Source organism: Anabrus simplex, chromosome 1, assembly GCF_040414725.1.
Source record: "Anabrus simplex isolate iqAnaSimp1 chromosome 1, ASM4041472v1, whole genome shotgun sequence".
Classification (NCBI taxonomy): Eukaryota; Metazoa; Arthropoda; class Insecta; order Orthoptera; family Tettigoniidae; genus Anabrus; species Anabrus simplex.
Genome location: NC_090265.1, coordinates 1449274583 through 1449295505, shown reverse-complemented (window position 1 = coordinate 1449295505; position 20923 = coordinate 1449274583). Strand labels below are relative to the sequence as shown.

At 42.4% G+C, this 20923-nt stretch overlaps 1 protein-coding gene across 1 annotated transcript in view; it reads left to right on the top strand.

Annotated features, from left to right (window-relative positions):
• The window catches only part of LOC136858414 (sialin), a 442086-nt gene extending 423897 nt beyond the window's left edge, over positions 1 to 18189 (top strand). The window contains exons 10-11 of the mRNA XM_067137938.2: positions 2118 to 2203; positions 16575 to 18189. Coding sequence (XP_066994039.2) covers positions 2118 to 2203; positions 16575 to 16910 — 422 coding nt within the window. The 3' untranslated portion in view covers positions 16911 to 18189. The remainder of the gene's footprint in view (positions 1 to 2117; positions 2204 to 16574) is intronic.
• The last annotated feature ends 2734 nt before the right edge of the window (positions 18190 to 20923 follow it).

Sequence of the window (20923 nt, the reverse complement as noted above, 5' to 3'; positions counted from 1 at the left end):
CCTTGTTTGGAGCCATTTCTGATAAGCCTTCTTTTTACGTTTACAGGCTGCTCTCACTTCATCATTCCACCAAGATGTTCGCCTTTTCCCATCTTTACACACAGTTGTTCCTAGGCATTCCCTTGCCTTTCTACTACAGCATCCCTGTATGCCACCCATTCACTTTCTATATCCTGAACCTGCTTACTGTCTACTGTTCGAAACTTCTCGCTAATCATATCCATGTACTTCTGTCTAATTTCCTCGTCCTGGAGATTTTCTACCCTTATTCCTCTGCAGACAGATTTCACTTTCTCTACCCTAGGCCTAGAGATACTTAGTTCACTACAGATCAGATAATGGTCTGTATCATCGAAAAATCCCCGAAAAACTCGTACATTCCTAAGAGATTTCCTGAATTCAAAGTCTGTTAAGATATAGTCTATTATGGATCTGGTACCCCTAGCCTCCCATGTGTAGCGGTGAATAGCCTTATGCTTGAAGAATGTATTCGTAACAGCTAAACCCATACTAGCACAGAAGTCCAGCAAACGCTTCCCATTCCCATTAGCTTCCATATCTTCCCCACATTTACCAATCACCCTTTCGTATCCTTCAGTTCTATTCCCAACTCTCGCATTGAAATCGCCCATTAGCACTATTCTATCCTTGCTGTTGACCCTGACCACGATGTCACTCAATGCTTCATAAAACTTGTCAACTTCATCCTCATCTGCACCCTCAGATGGTGAATACACGGACACAATTCTTGTCCCAATTCCTCCCACTGACAAATCTACCCACATCATTCGCTCACTTACGTGCCTGACAGAAACTATGTTGCGTGCAATGGTATTCCTGATAAAGAGCCCTACCCCAGACTCTGCCCTTCCCTTTCTAACACCCGTCAAGTACACTTTATAATCTCCTATCTCTTCCTCCTTATCTCCCCTAACCCGAATATCACTTACTCCTAGCACATCCAGATGCATCCTCTTTGCTGACTCAGCAAGTTCTACCTTCTTTCTTCCATAAGCCCCATTAATGTTGATAGCTCCCCATCGAATTCCAATTCGTTCGCCAAGTTGTTTCCAAGGAGTCCCTCGCCTGTCAAATGGGAGTGGGACTCCATTACTCCCATAGGTCCGAGGCTTGCTTAAAGTGTTCTGAGCTCGGTAAATTCATGAAGCAGGATGCTGCCCTACTTGCACATAGTCCAAGTGAGGATCTCTCCTCTAACGGGTTATGGACCACCGGTGAATTGTGTAGTCCTAGCCGCCTGAGCACAAGGAGGGCCACGACTCAGAATATGTCCGAGATGCCCACTCCCATTCCATAGCAACTGGTATCCCGACTCTCAGGACCACTTACTAGGCCACTCAGCCGTTGCCCATGGTTCACGAACTAGGACGTGACTACCGTAACCCACAAACATGAACCATTAGCAAAAAAAAAAAAAAAAAAAAAAAAAAAAACGCAAATACCGAGAAACATAAAGATGGTAATCTCAAAAATGGAGCTGTGGGTAGTATGCATTCTTTACAAAGACATGGATCAATTAGGGGCACCTCAACCATTTTAATTCTGACGGGGTTCTAAAACACTTGATCATTGGTCTTAATATCCCAAATCTCTAAAATGAAACAATAATAATAATAATAATAATAATAATAATAATAATAATAATAATAATAATAATAATAATAATAATAATAATAATAATAATAATGTCCCAGATGCTATATGCAGTCATTTTGCATTTAAATTGGGAACAATTTAAGATGCCTGCGAGTCAATTTCAAAGTTCCGTTTTACTCTGCCAGGTGGCAGGTAAACGGACCTCTGCTCGCGAAATATAGTTAACTTTTGAAAGGCGGAAAATGGGTGAATACCAAGTAAAATTGGTTAAATATCAAATATATCACCAGAGATCTTTTACAAGCCGACGTCGTACGACGTGGAGAACAGAATGGACTTTCTTCCTCCGTCCAAAAATCTGAGTAACTCAATTGCACTTGAACCTGCAGGCCAACACTCTTCCACTGACTCACATGGGAAGATAATGAAAATGAAGGAGTATATTTGAATAAATATGTACTGTTCTTACTGTCATGTAACTAAGGGTTGTTGTATTGCAGGTTACGTATTCGGGCTGAGTCAGACGCTGGGGGCAGCGGGTAGTCTGGCAGGAAGTTACGTAATCGCCGAGGGACTTCACGGTTCGGTGAGGCTGTTTTACTCCTGTTATTCCTTTGGATATATTTCGTGCCAGGGAGCCCTCAGAGTACAAGTTACTGATTAAATTTAAATTTCAACATTTAGCAAGAGAAAAATATTATAAAAAATGAAAATACAATCTTCTAAAATAGATGTAGGCCTATTCATTTTAAACCCTCCACAATAAATACCGTCCCTGTTTTTAAATCTTCAAACTTATGTCCTAAAATGCAGCTATTTTGACTTATACTCTTTAGCCCTGGCACGAAAGAAATAATAAAATAATTAACGAATGGTTAAATTCAGAGATCGACAGATAAATATTATGAGATGTTCTAAAAAGGTACTTTGGGTATGAGAAGAGAAATATTCACTCAGCTATTCCAAAATATGAAAGGACTACAAACCTTAAAGAAATGTTTGAACATTTTCTCATTTGACCAGAATACCTACAGTACAAAAAATAATTCATGTTAGTGTACAGTGCACATTTGTTTTCTCTTTAAAATACATACTGAACAAACCGCAATTCATTGAGTCAGTCTAGGGTTACCAGATCGATGAAGCGAAAAATGAGTATATGTTTCAATGATTCGTGAGGACATGACCATATTTAGTATGCCTCAGTGGTAGCAGAAGTATAGACACCCTTAACATGTAATAATTAAGAATAGAAGAAATTCTAATTGAAATAGCAAAGCCTGCCTTCAACGTACTAACTATATATATTCTATTACTAGTTTCATTTTCATTTGTATTTTGAAAAACTTGAAATGTTATGAAGTGGTCCATTGTCTCTCAAATCATGCTTATAAAAGTGGACACAGTTTATGTTTTTGAAATTGAACTGAGTCAACAATAAGTTTTTCACTAAATTCATCGATATCCTGCTTCTTTCTGGTGTCCACGGTGCTTTCATTAAAATAAAACTTATTTCACCACTGACATTGTGAGCAGGTATAGTGCAAGCATCTCACATACCTTCAGAAATTCAGGGCAAAGTGACATTTTAGTTCAATAAACAATGTTTCACCGAACTCTTAGGAAAATGTTTAAATTTGAAAATAGTTCAAATGGAAATGATTCGTGAATCATAATTCCCTTCCTTTGCATTCATTATTCAGACATGTTTAAATGAATATGTTCAGTAGACGATGAGTTTACTTGTGTAAGCATAGCTTGCTGTTAGTAACTACGCTAAATTTGCTAGCAGTGTTGCGACTGGCTAACGTTTTTATCTTAGCTCCGCCACATATTCCTTTAATTTTAATTACCGGTAGTTAGTTAGCATGCATAGTATAAGAGAAGAGTGCGAACATGGCACGTCAAATTTTCTTATTAAAATTACATGAACTCTTCTTTTGGTAAGACAAATCATGTTTGATTCATTGTAAGAGAAGGCTTCATAGCCTAACTACGCCAAGCAAAACAAGGAAAAGAAATACAAAAATAAGTAAATAAGTAGGCGTGTATTTCTCAGTCATCTACACGTGTCCTTGTGGCTATCCCTCCAGGAGAAAAGCGTTACCTAGTTTGGTTACTGAGGACATTTCTTCCCGATAAGAGAAAACATTACCTAGTTTGATTACTGAGGACATTTCCTCACCCCCCCCCCCCCTGCTAACAACGGCTGTTCTAAGTGTGATTTGCGCAAAGATGTTATAGCTCCTGCTGTAGTCAAATGCAGGGGTACTGTATCATGTTTTTTTTCATTTGGTTTTACGTCGCACCGACACAGATAGGTCTTATGGCGACGATGGGCTAGGAAAGACCTAGGATGGGGAAGGAAGCGGCCGTGGCCTTAATTAAGATACAGTCCCAACCGCACGGCCAACTCGTCCGGTGTATCATGTTTCTAAACCTCACGCAACATTTCTCAGATTTGCCGTTATTGTTACCTTTCTAGACATCGGGCGCAATCTCGCGATCCAATGTATCCACAATTCCCTCATAGGTTGAGTGGATCTCAAACCATCCCTCATATTCAGGCTGTTCCCAAGAGTGGCATTCCTTTGATAATTTTAATCGCAGGTATACCTTTAAAGATTCGATAATCTTTCGTTTCTGTCACATTCTCATCCAAAAATTTCTTCTCTTGAAGTCTATAACCTAACTCGCAGAACACCAGAAAACCTGTCTCTTGACCGTGCTTCTATGACAAATAGAGCACAGTTGAATGATTTTTATGAAAATACGAAACAATTAATGGACGAATTGAATTTAGGGAACAAGCTATTGAACTGTGATGAAACAGGGCTTTCTTATGTTCTGAAGTCTGGCAAGGTTGTCAGTAAAGTGGGCAAAAGGTATATTTATAAGCAAAGCTTTGGAGACAGGGGAGTCACTACAACTGTCCTTTATTGTGTAAGTGTTTCTGGAATGAACATCCCACCGATGGTTATTTTTAAAGAGGTAAGGATGAATGACCCATACCTTCACTAATCCTCCTCTCTCCAAAAGGTTGGATAAATGCAGACTTCCCCTTAAGGAATCAAGGAGGAAAGAGTTGGCTAGATTTTTGATTGATCATCCTGGAGAGAAACCAGTTCGCTATGGTTTCAGCAGACTTCTGGCTACAGCTTACCAATACGCCTTTCAGGCCACCACTATCTGCAACAGCTTCGTAAAGACTGGGATATTCTCCTACAACAAATATGCTGTTTCCGATGATGCCCTTGCTCCTTCCTTTGTTACGCAGGGGCAGAGACAAGAATCATATGAAAAGTTGACGGCTACTCTAGAAGACATTTTGAAACTCCCAATGTGCCAAAACGAGCGTAAAGAAAGAAGAAGTGACCCTTCTGCGAAAGTAATGTCGCCAAACCACAACAAGCCAACGACGTCAGTCTAGGCCTAAAACCATACCACAGAAAAATGATGATGATGGTTGTGGCGCGTGTGGTGGTTCCTATGCGGATGACGCCAAGAAGAAGAGCGGAGCCGAGTGGATCGAATGCCAGTTCTGTAATGTCTGGTACCATGTGAAGTGCCAGAAAGTGTTAGATAATGTCTGTTTCATGTGTGATGGGTGTCAGGAATCAGTTAGTGACTATGAACAGCCAAGCAGACTGAGAACAAGAGCAGAATTTTGTTTGTGCATATTTTTTGTGCAATATATATTCGACTTTTCTTTCTTTATTACTATTTTGTATGATAAAATGTTTCAATATGGCCAGTGAAAGATAACTGAAACGTATTCGTATTAATTGAACACTTCCATTACATTAAAACCTAGTTTGCATGATTAAAAAGTATTCTTAATGGTAAGCAGCATCCTATCACGGAGTTAACTTGAATATCACAGAGTTACCTACTTCTACTACCAATATTTTTAAGTTAATTCCTAGAAACAACATGTCGATATTTGTAATATATAAGTAAGAAATGCTTCGTAGGACATCCCTCTTTCACATGAAGCAAATGAAAATAACCCTGGTCTTAATTTTTTGAATTCGGCAGAGAAAGCTTAGTATCACGGAGTTACTTAACTAAACTTTACCCTACTGCTAAACTTTGAATTTCCTTTTTATCTAGAAGTAGTTCTAGTTCTAATTCCTCCTGTTTACCAATCTTTACGGAGCTCGATAGCTGCAGGCGCTTAATTGCGGCCAGTATCCAATATTCGGGAGATAGTGGGCTCGAACCCCACTGTCGGCAGCCCTGAAGATGGTTTTCCGTGGTTTCCCATTTTCACACCAGGCAAATGCTGGGGCTGTACCTTAATTAAGGCCACGGATGCTTCCTTTCCACTCCTAGCCCTTTCCTATCCCATTGTCGCCATAAGACCTATCTGTGTCGGTGCGACGTAAAGCAGCTTGTAAAAAAAAGTTACCAACCTTCAACAAATAATTTACATTCAAAGTCCCTGTAAAAAACTTCTGTTTAAACTTAAGTCTGGACGGATTCCAAGAATGCTCCTACTCATTCTTAATGCAGTGATTGGGACTCACCAGAACTCTAGGTCCCGATGCGTTGCATAACGCAATGGTGGATTACTCTCCCTATCTGCCACCTGCGTTAGTGTCCGGCTATATGGCTAAATGGTTAGCGTGCTGGCCTTTGGTCTCAGGGGTCCCGGGTTCGATTTTAACCATAATTGGTTAATTTCGCTGACACGGGAGTTGGGTGTATATGTCGTCTTCATCATCATTTCATCCTCATAACGACCCGCAGGTCGCCCACGGAAGTCAGATCAAAAGACCTGTATTTGGCGAGCCGAACTTTTCCTCGGACACTTCCGGCACTAAAAGCCATACGCCATTTCATTTCACCTGGGGTAGTACATTCTTTCAGCGGCTTTTCCATTCTGCAAATGAAATTGTGTGTTTCAAGGGTAGGAATAACATTCCAAAGTAAGATCAGATTGATAGTCTGATTTTTTAAAATTTTTTTATCGTAGTTGACACCACTAGGTTCTTCCGCCCTCTCAGCCGTTGAGAAATGAGATTCTTCTTACGCCTTTGAGACCGTTGATCGTTTTTCTCTTGACCTCAGTTGATCGGCGGATGTTTATTTGGCATTATTTGTCCTGCGTATCTACAGGAACTTCCCCTATCAGCCATATGGGACACGCCGTGTCGGGGTTGAGGTCCCCCACCCCAGAGTCAAACCCCCACACAAGCTAACCAGGCACAGTATTATTAATACATTTTCAAATAGTTTAGATGAATCATTTATATTGTTCATTAATACGTTACTTTCCAACATAATTGCCAATATTTTAAAATTACAGTATCTTCGAGCACGGCATAGTGCTACCCATTTCACATTGTTGGTATGGTCATCGTCCTGGTATGGTTGTAGATAGTGCTTAAAAAAAAAAAAAAAACAATTTTAGTACAGTTCTATTACAACTGTTATGTATTATTGGAGATAAAAGAAAACTTTCCAAGATACTAATATGGAAATACATTTCTCTATGCATAATAATTTCCTTCATCTTTTACTCTTCTTTAACTAGGTTTTTGTGAATTCTTCCCTGATGTTACATTAATAGGGGCTGCCTGGCCGAGGCGGTAAAGGCGTGCTCGGTTCGTCCGGAAGAACGTGGGTTCGAATCCCCGTCAGGAAGTCGTGAAATTTAAGAAACGAGATTTCCACTTCCGGAGGTGCATATGACCCTGAGGTTCACTCTGCCTACATCAGAAATGAGTACCATGTTAATTCCTGGGGGCAAAGGCGGCCGGGCGTAGAGCTAACCACTCTACCCCATCACGTGCCGCGGTTAACAATGGTGGAAGCCTTTACCTTCCACTCCTCAAAGGGCCTTCATGACTTGTACGGAGGTGACTTTGTCTTTTTGATGTTACATTAATAGTGGTAAATAGGTGCATTATTAACTACCCTTCTAATATAAACGATTTTCTCAAGAAACTTTGTAGGTTAGTTGATGACTAACTCAAATTAGGGTTCATCTTTTTTTGTTTCTTTTTTGTCATGTGTTCACTAAAAATCTGGGTATCTCATGATAAGTATTCCCATGTGATTTAATGTATCTCCGTAAATGAAGGTGGACTAGTGAAAGAGAGTATTCAGCAATATCAAACGGTTTACGTTGACAGTGCATGAATTTAATCCAGATAATGAATATCTGTCCTTCTACAGATTTTCGGATATCAAAATGCGAGGGAGCGAACGTGACAGACGAGTCGCATGTAACAAAGGCGGCGGCAGTTCAAATCCCGGCCAATGCATGTCGGATTCTTTTGATGAAAAGTCACATCCCTGTGGTACGGATTCCACGTGAAATTGGAGATCCCGTGGCTATGATCACCCTATCAACAGCCAGGCAAAACAACAAAGTTCTTTAGTTGTGTCCCAGTTCAATATCTGACTCGTTCTCATAAGGCTTCATTAAAGTCAAAGAAAGCAATATTGGGAGATAGAGGAAACACTTAATTGAAATAATCTCCTCCAAACAATATAAAATACTAAACTGAAGTGATATTTGTCCGCAAATACAGCTTATAAATCTTTAAATTCAATATAACACATCATCTTGTTTGTACGCCTACTTCGGAAGGCCATTCATTTTTATTGTACGATTTTACTTGTCCATAAGATTCTACTCCACTCTAAATAGAACCTTTCCTTCGATAGGGCATTCATCCTAGGTATTTATAGAATTATCGACGGCGAGGTACTCAAAATTGCGACCACATTTTTAATCTCGTTATGATGACATAAGTTTAACTATCACTTATTTCAGTATTCTGGCAAAATCCTGCGTCATGTTTTTGCTTTTAAAGTTCTTTGAATTGCATGCAGTCACGATTTCGTAACTACTACTACTACTACCACCACTACGTTTTCGTTCCGTCCCTGACGGGGAGGGCGGGCTTCCTAGAGAGTAACGTCTTCTCCAGGAGATTTGTGTGTCGGAAAAGGAGATGTACAACGAAGGGGTTGGCGGCCGTGGCCTATACTAGGAACTGTCCCGGCGTTAGCCTTGGTGCAAGAGAATGGAAAACCACGGAAAACCATTCTCAAGACAGCCGAATAAAGAGGCGTAGAGCCACAGTAGAGCCGTGGCCATCCTTCCTCTGCTCGATTGGCCGGTCGGAGTGGGTGCAGAGCCACTTTTGTACCGAGACCCATTCTGCATCCGCCGACCGATTCCGTAAAGCATTCATTATACGTAAGAAAACGATGGTAAAAATGCCATTAACTTAGCAATATGTCCGGCCCCACGGTGTAGGGGGCTCCCCCTGTCATCCGGCGGCCCCAGATCCGATTCCCGGTCGGGCCAGGGGTTTTAAATTGTAAATGATTAATATCCTAGGGACTGGGTGTTTGTGTCGCCCTCAACGTTCCTATCCACGCAGGTTCCTATCATATGATGAAAGTAGTGGTAAAACATCTATAGAGGTCGACGCCACCAACAATTATCATAAAAAAAGCAATATTGGAATACAACAATAGCCGGCACATGGTTATGAGGGTATTTAGGGGTTGTAGTAAGGATGTAAAGGAGAGGGCATATAAGTCTCTGGTAAGGCCCCAACTAGAGTATGGTTCCAGTGTATGGGACCCTCACCAGGATTACTTGATTCAAGAACTGGAAAAAATCCAAAGAACAGCAGCTCGATTTGTTCTGGTTGATTTCCAACAAAAGAGTAGCGTTACAAAATGGTTGCAAAGTTTGGGCTGGGAAGACTTGGGAGAAAGGTGACGAGCTGCTTGACTAAGTGGTATGTTCCGAGCTGTCAGTGGAGAGATGATGTTGGAGGACATCAGTAGACGAATAAGTTTGACTAGTGTCTTTAAAAGAATGAAAGATCACAATATGAAGATAAAGTTGGAATTAAAGAAGACAAATTAGGGCATATATTCGTTTGTAAGAAGGGCAGTTAGGGATTGGAATAACTTACCAAGGGAGATCTTCAATAAATTTCCAATTTCTTTGCAATCATTTAGGAAAAGGCTAGGAAAACAACCTATAGGAAATCTGCCACCTGGGCGACTGCCCTAAATGCAGATCAGTAGTAACTGATACAAGCACAGCGAAATAAGTAAAGTAATGAACGAGTAGCGCACACCAAGGATCATATGGCGCACACTAATTGCAGCAGAGACATCTATCGGTAGTATTTCAGTATAGTTGGTACAGTCATAGTACTCAGAATCGAGAGGCTTTAGGAAGGTTATGGTTTTCAGCGATCTTCGTTAGCCAACATATGAAGGATTTCTCTGCCATCTACTGTTGAACGTTCGTAGCACAATAGTTCACTGTTTCACTACATCATCACCTGTGGCAGGACTTGTGCGAAGGAGGTCGTCAAGCTGTTCACGATAGTGTCTCTCTTCAACACTAGGGGCGCACTTCATCAGTGAGTTTTTAACGCGCTCTGCCGGCAATAATACGTTATCTAGTTTTCACTTACAAGCGGGAAAAGCAAACTCGAGTCGTAACGTGCTTACCTTGACGCCAGTAAATATAGGCAATAATGGAAACGTTAGTTTCGTGTCTGGCCTCTGGATCATGGGTTCAAACCCAGCAGAGGTAGTGTAGTTTTGAAGGGCGGCAACAGAGCCATTCGACACTCCATGTCGTACAATATGGCATGTAAGAGATATTTGGCGGGTTGTCGGTGGATACAGGGACTGGGTGTCCACGGCTGGTCCGTGGCTCTACAACTCTGCATTCCGACCGATCAACTGAGCGGACTCTACGCCTTATCATTCGGGAGACAGAGATGGGCTGGTCCCCACCGTCGGTTGTCGTGAGAATGGTTTTCCATGCTTTTCCATTCTTCTGCACTAAGGCGGATGCCGGGACAGCTCCTTATACAGGCCATGGCCGCCAATCCTCTCGCCTTCACCACAAATCCCCTTCTTCACTAGGAAACTCCAGGCCTGAGAGACGGCGTCGTCACCATCTAACAAGCCCACCTACCCCTTCAAGGGCGGGATGAAACCATTGCAGTAGTAGTACTGTACTATCCGGTGACAATTTGGTGGGTTATTTTTTAATATTTGCTTTACGTCGCACCGACAGAGATAGGTCTTATGGCGACGATGGGACGGGAAAGGCCTAGGAATTGGAAGGAAGCGGCCGTGGCCTTAATTAAGATACAGCCCCAGTATTTGCCTGGTGTGAAAATGGGAAACCACGGAAAACCATATTCAGGGCTGCCGACAATGGGGTTCGAACCAACTATCTCCCGGATGCGAGCTCACAGCTGCATGCTCCTGACCGCACGGCCATCTCGCCCGGTCATTTGGTGTTTAACTGACAAATAATAATAATAATAATAATAATAATAATAATAATAATAATAATAATAATAATAATAATAATAATAATAATAATAATAGTGTATGGCTTCCGAGTAGGCCTGGTGCAGGTCTGTTTCTGGTAGACGGCCAATAGGCGACCTGCATGTGTGTGAGGATGGGGCCCTATCTAAGACGATTTCTAATGATGAAGACGGCACACACACCTAGCCACGAGCGAGACGAATTAACCAATTAAGGTTAAAATTCCCGACCCGGCTGGGAATCAAACTCGCTATCTCCTGGACCAAAGGTCAGAATGCCAGAATAAAACTGAATGCCGAAATGGACACACAGGCAGTGTAAATGGCGTCAAACAAAATGCCTGTAGCTCAGGCAATTCGATTATTATTATTATTATTATTATTATTATTATTATTATTATTATTATTATTATTATTATTATGATGTCCGACTCGTTGGCTGAATGGTCAGCGTACTGGCCTTCGGTTCAGAGGGTCCCGGGTTCGATTCCCGGCGGAGTTGGGGATTTTAACTTTCATTGGTTAATTCCAATGGCTCGGGGGCTGGGTGTTTGTGTTGTCCCCAACATCCCTCCAACTCACACACCACACACAACACAATCCTCCACCACAATAACACGCAGCTACCTACACATGGCAGATGCCGCCCACCCTCATCGGAGGGTCTGCCTTACAAGGGCTGCATCCGGCTATAAATAGCCACACGAAATTATTATTATTATTATTATTATTATTATTATTATTATTATTGTTATTATTATTATTATTATTATTATTGTTATTATTATTACTATTAGTATCTTGTTGTTGTTAGTCCGACTGATTGCCTGAATGGTCAGCGTTGAGACCTTCGGTTTAGAGGGACCCAGGTTCGATTCGCGGCTGCGTCGGGATTTTAATCACCTTTTATTAATTCTTCTGGCCCGGTGACTGGGGTTTTTTGTTTGTCCCAACAGTTTCCTCTTCATATATTACCAACTACCACAGAAATACGCAATAATAATTACATCCCTCCATATAAGATTGACGTCGGGAAGGGCATTCAGCCGTAAAACGGGGTCAAATCCTCATGTGCGATACAGTTCTCACCCGCGACTCCACAGGTGTGGGAAAAGCGGTAGAGAAAGAAGAAGGCGAAGAAGAAGATGTTGTTACTAGTTGTTGTATAGCCGTCGTTGACGGTTAGCTTTGGTCAATGCAGTAGTAATACCACATAGCGGAGATAAGTGGCAGCAGAAGAGACAGACACCAGTAACGTTGTTGTTGATAAGTTTCAGGGACTTAAGACATCTGTTTCTTCTGGCGCGGCAGTGTTAGGGTTTTCACACCCATTTTGACGCAGAATACACCGGACCCGTCGTTGGGCCTGCGAGCATTACAAAAACAAATTTCTAGACAAGGCGTGCTTCGACAGTCTTAAAAATCTCTCTGTAAACAGGAGCATGTAACGAGTCTCTGACGTCAGTATGACTTCATCAGGGGATGTGATAGCGGCGCTACACGTTTGGATGTTTTTAAATGTAGGTAGTATCATAATCTCTCTCTATATATTTATAATGCGGAATGTCTCTCTCTCTCTCTCTCTCTCTCTGTCTGTCTTCTGTCTGTCTGTTCCCTATACAAATCCATACCGTTCCATCAATCTGAACCAAATTTTGTATACTTACCTTTTAAGATCCGGCGAGTAATCCCGTCTATAATACATTTCAACATCCTTCTCCATTCTCTAGATTTAGGCTTTTTGGCACATTAACATAGGCTAATACAGGCAAAATGTCGAACTTGTCGTTCAGGTACAAAACAAAGCTCATTTTAAGCATCACGATGCGGAGAACAAACACCTACGGGCTCGTTAACCGTGTTTCAATCGTCTAAAATCAACCGTTATTGAGTTATTGGCATCACACTACCCTGCTCTAAGAATCCGATGAAGAACAGTAGAATACAGGCCTGTGTACGAAGTAGGCTCGTTCGTGAATGTAGGCTAGGCTAAGGAGATATTCTGCTGTCTGGAATAAAGCACTGTGAGGGGCGGCTGGGGTGTGGCGGGTGGTAAGCCACCCCTAGGGGTGGAGGTGGGCAGAGGGTGGCACATAAAAGTAATAAAAAATAGTGTCAAATCCATAGGTTTTGGAGTCGCTGAGAAGAACACTGACACTCCGCATGTCGTTTAAGTCCAACTTCAGCCCCCATCGGCTTGGGGGATGAGAAGGGGTGAAAAGTCGAAAATGGCCGATATTATGGATGTAGCGAGTGCACCCCTCTGGCCGGGGTGGAAAGGGGGTGAAGTATAAAAATAATAGTAAACGACCAATATTGAAAGTAGAATCCATAGTTTTCGGGGTCTGCTGAGATGAACAGCGACACTCCAGACGTCGCTTAGGTGCAAGTTCAGCCGCATTGGCACAGGGAGTGTCCGAGGACATGATCAGCTCACCAGGGGCAGGTCTTTCGATTTGACACCCATAGGCGACCTCCGCATCATGATGAGGATGAAATGACGATGATCACTCAATGCTGTTCTGTTGATGATTGTGCAATATTTCATTCCATGCACTGAACTGAAGTAATCGAAGAAGAGGTTCTGGTTTAAGTAAAACTCCTCATAGTATCAGTACCCTCTTGTTTTCCACAACCATTCTATTGATAATAAATTTAAAACAAAGACTTCCTTCTTCCATTTACTTAACACAATACACCTAATTTTTCTGACTGTAAAGCAGACGTGATGGGATTGTTGATTGTTGTATTGGTAGTTCTACATGGAATTACAACCACAGGGACGTGACTTTTCATTTCAAAACTTCCAGAAGCATTGGTCAAGATTCGAACTGCGGCTATCTTGGTGAGAAGTGATTGACGATACCATTCGGCTACTACGTTCACTTTTAGATCAGATTGAGACAGTAATTTATTTTCTGTTAGTGACTACGGTTTTTTACTATTACTGGTAACCATGTGTATTTCAGAGAGTGATCGTGACCTAGGTTTTTTCATCTCTGCGGAATTTGGTGACTCCATGCGAGGTGATTAACAGAACTCATTACAAAGAAACACAAGAAATTACTGTTTCTCAGCCATTCCCATCGTATCGATTGGTGTTCTGGTTAGGCATTCTCATACCTGTGATGATTTATCTTTGACGGAACTTGATTTTGTGTCACTTCATTGGTTGGTGGCTACTGGTATTTGAAGTGGTCATTGAAGTACTGTGTTGGTGAATCTCTGATCATTACATCATAGAGGCTATTGATGTTTCAGCACCCAGGCCTGTGGCCACTGGAATTAACCGTGCACCAGCGGCAACAGTCTGTCGGTAAGATGTTTATCAGGTTCAGCATCCCAACCTGAGAGCATCCACATCCGGTTTAATCACTCTGTTACTGACTACGGCTGTTTTGACAATAAGCTCGGTATCAGCATACATGCCTGAGAACACCGCAGTGACGAAGCTGGTACTGACTATACATGTTTTGACAATAAGCTACAACTCTGTTTCAGCTTCTATGCCTGAGAACACTTGCATTCGGAGTGGCAACACCAGTAATGACTACAGTGACAATAAGCCATGCTTCTGTTTCAGCTTCTCGATCTGAGGATACTGGTATAGATTCAGAGCGGCGATGCTAGTATTGACGCCAGCTGTTTTGTCTCAGGTTCCCGGTCTGATAACACCTGCTTTCGAGTTGGTGAGGCTAGAATTGACGCTAGCTGTTTCCACTATGAGATAATCCTCTATCTCAGCTTCCCTGTCTGATAACATCTGCTTTCGGAGTGGAGACACTAGTAATGATGCTAGCTATTTTGAGATAATTACCTGTCTCTGCTTCCGGGTCTGATAACACCTGCTTTCGGAATGGTAACGCTAGTACTGGCGATAGCTTTCTTTCTCTCAGCTTCGGATTGGTGAGGCTTTTGACTATGAGATAATCCTCTATCTCAGCTTCCCTTCTTGATAACACCTGCTTGTGCGGCTCCATGGCTAAATGGTTAGCGTGATGGTCTTTGGTCACGGGGGTCCCGGATTCGATTCCCGGCAGGGTCGGGAATTTTAACCATCATTGGTTAATTTCACTGACACTGGGGCTGGATGTATGTGTCGTCTTCATCATCATTTCATCCTCATCATGACGCGCAGGTCACCTACAGGTGTCAAATCAAAAGACCTGCACCTGGCGAGCCGAACTTGTCCTCGGACACTCACGGCACTAAAAGCCATACGCCATTTCATTTCAACACCTGCTTTCGGTGTGGAGACACTAGTATTGACGCTAGCTATGTTGACAATGAGGCAATTCTTTGTCTCAGCTTCCCGGCCTGATAAGACCTGTTTTCAGATTGGTGAGGCTAGGACTGACGGTTGCTCTTTCGACTATGAGATAATCCTCTATCCCAGCTTCCCTGTCTGATAACACCTGCTTTCGGTGTGGTGACACTAGTATTGATAATGAGATAATCCTCTGTCTCAGCTTCCCAGCCTGAACACCTGCTTTCAGAATGTTTTTTTTTTTTTTTCCTAGTTGCTTTACGTCGCACAGACACAGACATGTCTTATGGCGACGATGGGATAGGAAAGGCCTAGGAAGTGGAAGGAAGCGGCCGTGGCCTTAATTAAGGTACAGCCCCGGCATTTGCCTGGTGTGAAAATGGGAAACCACGGAAAACCATCTTCAGGGCTGCCGACAGTGGGGCTCGAACCCTCTATCTCCCGATTACTGGATACTGGCCGCACTTAAGCGACTTCAGCTATCGAGCTCGGTCTTTCAGAATGGTAAGGCTAGTATTGACAATACAGTAGAACCCCGTTTATCCGAAATAAAGGGGGCGGAGCCACTTCGGTTGACGCGGGTTTTCGGATGACACATGGTAAATCTTTTCGGAAGTTAAATGTCGAAATAAAAATGCAAGCCTCCGTTAAGCAAACGTGCATACTGTATATTAACAAAAAATATGTACATAATGCGACTCATTGTATAAAATCAGTGATTTTCTTCTGAATTTTCTTGTGCAGCACTGTCGTGCAGCTATGTCGCGCCACCGTTTAATCAACAATACATCAGCTGGTGTAGGTTCATCGCTTTGTTCAACAAGGCGCTAAGCAATCTGAAATAATGAAACAATTTTTTGTTACTACTGAACGGAATACTGCATATAGTAATTAAAGCGTGTGGTACTGTATTTTAATAAACATTCGAAGTCTTACCTCCAACGCATTAAATCCATCATCTAATGTAACTCGATTCTCAGAACTGCTATTGTCAAGGTTGGAGTCGTCTGCATAATCTTCATGACGAATAATACAGTAATAATAATAATTCCTGCTTGTTCAAGAAAATTTGTATCATGGAACGAACTAGAGGGTAAGAAACTGTTTTGTTTTATGCTACACGTGCACTCTGGCATAAGTCATAATATAAAAATAGGGTTTGCCTAGTAGCTTTCAGCACACATAGCAAGAAATTTACTAATATCGACGGCTAATAACGAGAGGGTAAAAACAAAATATTAAAATACAATTTTGCCAGAGATTTTCGGTTAAGCCTGGCTCCGGTTAAGCTAAGTTCGGTTAAGCGGGGTTCTACTGTAGTTGTTTTTACAATGACTACTCTTCTGTTTCAGCTTCCAGGTTCGTGGCGCCTGGTTTTCGGTGTGGCTGCCCTGGTACTGGCTGTCACTGCCATGTTGTTCATGGCCATTGGCAGTGGCAGTGCTCAGCCCTGGAACAGCCTCCCACTGCCCGAGTCACCTGACGAACCTCTGGTGCCGGCCGTCACCGTGGAGGTAACATTGGATCTTGACAGAGAGACGCCAGGTGCTGAAGAAGAGCAAGATACTATGGGTGAACAGGAGAGGGCAGAAAATGAGAAAAATGATGAACAAAGAGTGGAAGTCAAAGAAGTGGAGGTCACTCTAACCGAGCAAGAATTGACAGGAAGCAAAACAGGACTGGTTTGACGAAAATCCTCTCTTTAATCTTATTCGACTTCCTAAGCATTCCCTTCCGTCCGCAATACGGGATACGTCACTCGCTACGGAGATGAACCTTATGATTATGTAAAGGATTTTGCTCCGCAAGGTGCTGCGCAGTACACATTCCAATTTAGACGGTCACTACACAAAGTTCTGAATAGAACAAAGAGAGTACATTAATCGATTTTTCAATCACACAGTGATGAAGTGTATAGTTTCTAGACTAGGAGACGTCTCGCGCGTAGTGTAAGCTCGTTCCTATGTCAGCGGCGGATTTTGTGGAGGAGGCAGACGATGCTGGGACTCCCTTTAAATAGCATGAAATATTTTGCTAGAATCAGCATCAGATGTTAGAGAAGGCAAGCACTCTTGTTTTTTAAAATTTTATTTTGCCCGTAACCCAGAACCGTATTAAGGGGCTTGGCCTATTTTTTTTTGCTAGTTGCTCTACGTCGCACCGACACAGATAGGTCTTATGGCGACAGGAAAGGGCTAGGAGTTGGAAGGAAGCGGCCGTGGCCTTAATTAAGGTACAGCCCCAGCATTTGCCTGGTGTGAAAATGGGAAACCACGGAAAACCATTTTCAGGGCTGCCGACAGTGGGGTTCGAACCTACTATCTTCCGAATACTGGATATGGCCGCACTTAAGCGACTGCAGCTATCGAGCTCGGTGCTTGGCCTATCAAGCAGACTGCTATCCAGTCAGATGGCCTGCATACATTGGAGTAACACATGTTCAGAATGATGACGTCCTCAGCCACATTGGGTGGATTTAGTGACCGTGTTCGCTGGTTCTCCTATCAGACAGCTCACGAGGCTGAGCGAACTCCCCTCTAGCCACCGGTTCAGAATTTAAATCCTTGGACTTGTCGGAAATAGAACCCGGGGCGTCCAATTAAGAGGCTGACACTCCACCTCTATACCACGGGGCTGGTTCAAGTACTCATTAAGATTAGGTTATATAGCAGTTAGATATTGTAATAAAGCATGGTCAGCGTAACGACATCACGAGTGGTTGCGCTGTCCCTCATATCAGTCAGCTGCTCCGTTGGTCTCCCGAGGTTGAGTAAACCCTGTTTCAGCCCTCAGTACAGAACGAAAATCCTTGGACTGGTTGGAATTCGAACTTGTGTCCTGCGAGTAAGAGACGGTACGCTATCCCTACAAGCGCTCACTGAAAATCATTATAATAAATGAATGAAACCCTATAAATATGTGTCAAATTTATTTTTCATATGTGCGTATGTACTGAATAGTACTTCTTCCATGTACACTGTACCAAAGAAGTACATACATTCATTCTTTTCTTCCGCATCGACCGCTTCTGGCTGGTTTTCGTTGGTCCCAAATCTAATTGTTGGATCAACATGGGAAATATATCTGCAACATATTAATGTTTGTAAAAATTTGAAATCTTGCAATAACGTTTCTATAACACTCAACGAGCCTCGCCGCATTGAATGTAGCAGGAACAGAATCTAGTCGACACAAAAGGCATGGTTTTGTAGATACAAAGAAAGTTCGACTCGAATTGAGAAGAAGAGCTTTCGACAACTGGAGCAAGAAAGAGCATAAAGGCAAATGTTTAGTCCTATTTAAACAGTATATTCCAGCGAATAAATGGATTTGATATCATAAAGGATTGTCTTGCAAGAATGGCGCGAGGCAATAAAAATGAATGTCTCTGCTGTGCCTACTGTACCTGGCAGATCCCAAGGCAACAGCCTCTGTCGGCGTTGCCACATAGAGTTGGAAACTCTTTCACATGGCCTGGGAGCCTGTCCTCATGGTGATATGCTACGCACCTCATTCCACAACGTAGCCAGATCAATGATAGCTAACGCTTTGAGACGACAAAGTTATAATGTTTATGAAGAAGTACATGGTCTCTCCAACAGAGGAAGCACCCGATTCATTGACATTATTGCTTTTAAGCCATCCTGTTCTGAAGCTTTCATCATTGATCCAACAATTAGATTTGAGACCAACGAAAACCAGCCAGAAGGGGTCGATGCGGGAAGAAAGAATTTATGAAGAAACGGTGGACTTCTATAAGCAAAAGTATAAGTTCTCATCCATCTCTGTAATCGGCTTCATGTTAGGTGCTCGAGGAACCATACCCAATTTTTTCTCAACTTTTGCAATACCGTTAGGCTGAATAGAGATTTCATCTATAACATCGCCATTACCACAGTCAAGAAGTCTATCATGATCTTCAAGAACCATGCTTGCGGACCTCAGATAAACGTTTGACGTGCCTCGCTATTTTGCCTACCCTTAAACTCATACTATCTCATGTATTTACTTTATCTGTATCCATTATTATTGTTGATGTAGGCCTACTCTTTGTCCTTGGGCAACCTGCAGCTGTTGCAGGAAGATTGTATAATAATTAATAATCTATGGACCGATGACCCAGAAAACAGAAGCCTCTACATTGAATATTATTGTTAAGTTCCACTGAAGACCCATTCTTCTACCAGAAGGAAATTAAATGTCAGTTCTTTATTGTTGAATATCCTAGAATGTCAATGTTTACCAGAACAAGCAAACCTCATGAAAATGCATCTTGTTAACTAATTACAATATTATTCTGCCGCACTTTTCTACAGCTGGTGGAGTCTTGGGTGTGAACTATGCGGCGCATGTAAACTCGTCCTGTTTTAAAGCACGATGCCGTGGAGGGGTGTATTCGCCATTGCGTGTTTCTGTAGTGGTTGGTTGTGTGGTGTGCTGGGTGTTTACCAGGTGTATGCATAAGTTTTTGCAGGTTTTTGTGGTAATGATAACACGTAATTTTCAAGGGAATTTCTTTTTTTGTTTATTCAAAATATTGGCCATCGGATTCTACACACTTCGCCCATATTTCAGGAAAGTTATGAATACCATGCCAGATAAACTGCTTGTCTTTTGCGGCAAACCATTCGTCGAGCTATTTTCCAACTTCCTCGAAATTGCTGAAGTGCTGCTCTGCGAGCGCCGCCCTATTGATGCGAAGAGGTGATAGTCAGATGGCACCAGATCGGGAGAGTACGGCGGGTGCGTAAGGATGTCCCATCCAAACGATTTCAAGGTGTCTTTCACTGGTTTTGCTGTGTTATATGGTACATTGTCGTGTAACAAAATCACTTTGCCATGTCTTCTGGCCCATTCCGGTTGTCTTTCGATCAATGCGTGATTTAAATTAATCATTTGTTGGCGATAGCGTTGTACATGAACGGTTTCGCCGGGCTTCAAAAGTCTTCGCACTTATGCGGTCTACCAGAACGTGCACTGCTTTTCACATTGAAATCACCATATTCAAATTGTCGAAACCATGTCTCACATGTTCTAATCGATGGAGTGTGTTCACCATATGTTCTAAGAGCAAACGATTACTTTCCACAACCGTTTTCTTTTGACTAAATAAGACAAGCAATGCGTGCCGCAAATGTTCTTTTTCAGGCACAAACGTCGATATGATCACTGAACGATATAACACAAACGCTAGTGCTTGTCGGACTCAACTTGTGTGTGTTGGTAGGTTAATGTCAGACGAACAAACTGACTTATGTGTCAAAATCATACGCTGCATACTGTTCGCTGGCGCCATCTCTTAGTTAAACCAGAAAAACTTACGCATACACCTGGTATGAAGAGATGAGGATTGACACTAACAAAGCCAGGAGATATAACCAAATGCAGTTACAATCTCCGGCTAAACCCAGGATGATATTAACTAAAGGCCAGAGTGCTGACCATTCAGCCAAGGAGTCGTTTAGTTCTGTTTATAGCAAAGTCACCTCCGTACAGGCCATGAAGGCCCTTGGAGGAGTGGAAGGTAAAGGCTTCCACCATTGTTAACCTCGTGATGGGGTAAAGTGGTTAGCTTTACGCCCGGCCGCCTTTGCCCCCAGGAATTAACCTGGTACTCATTTTTGGTGTAGACTGAGTGAACCTCAGGGCCATATGCACCTCCGGAAGTGGAAATCTTGTTTCTTAAATTTTACGACTTCCT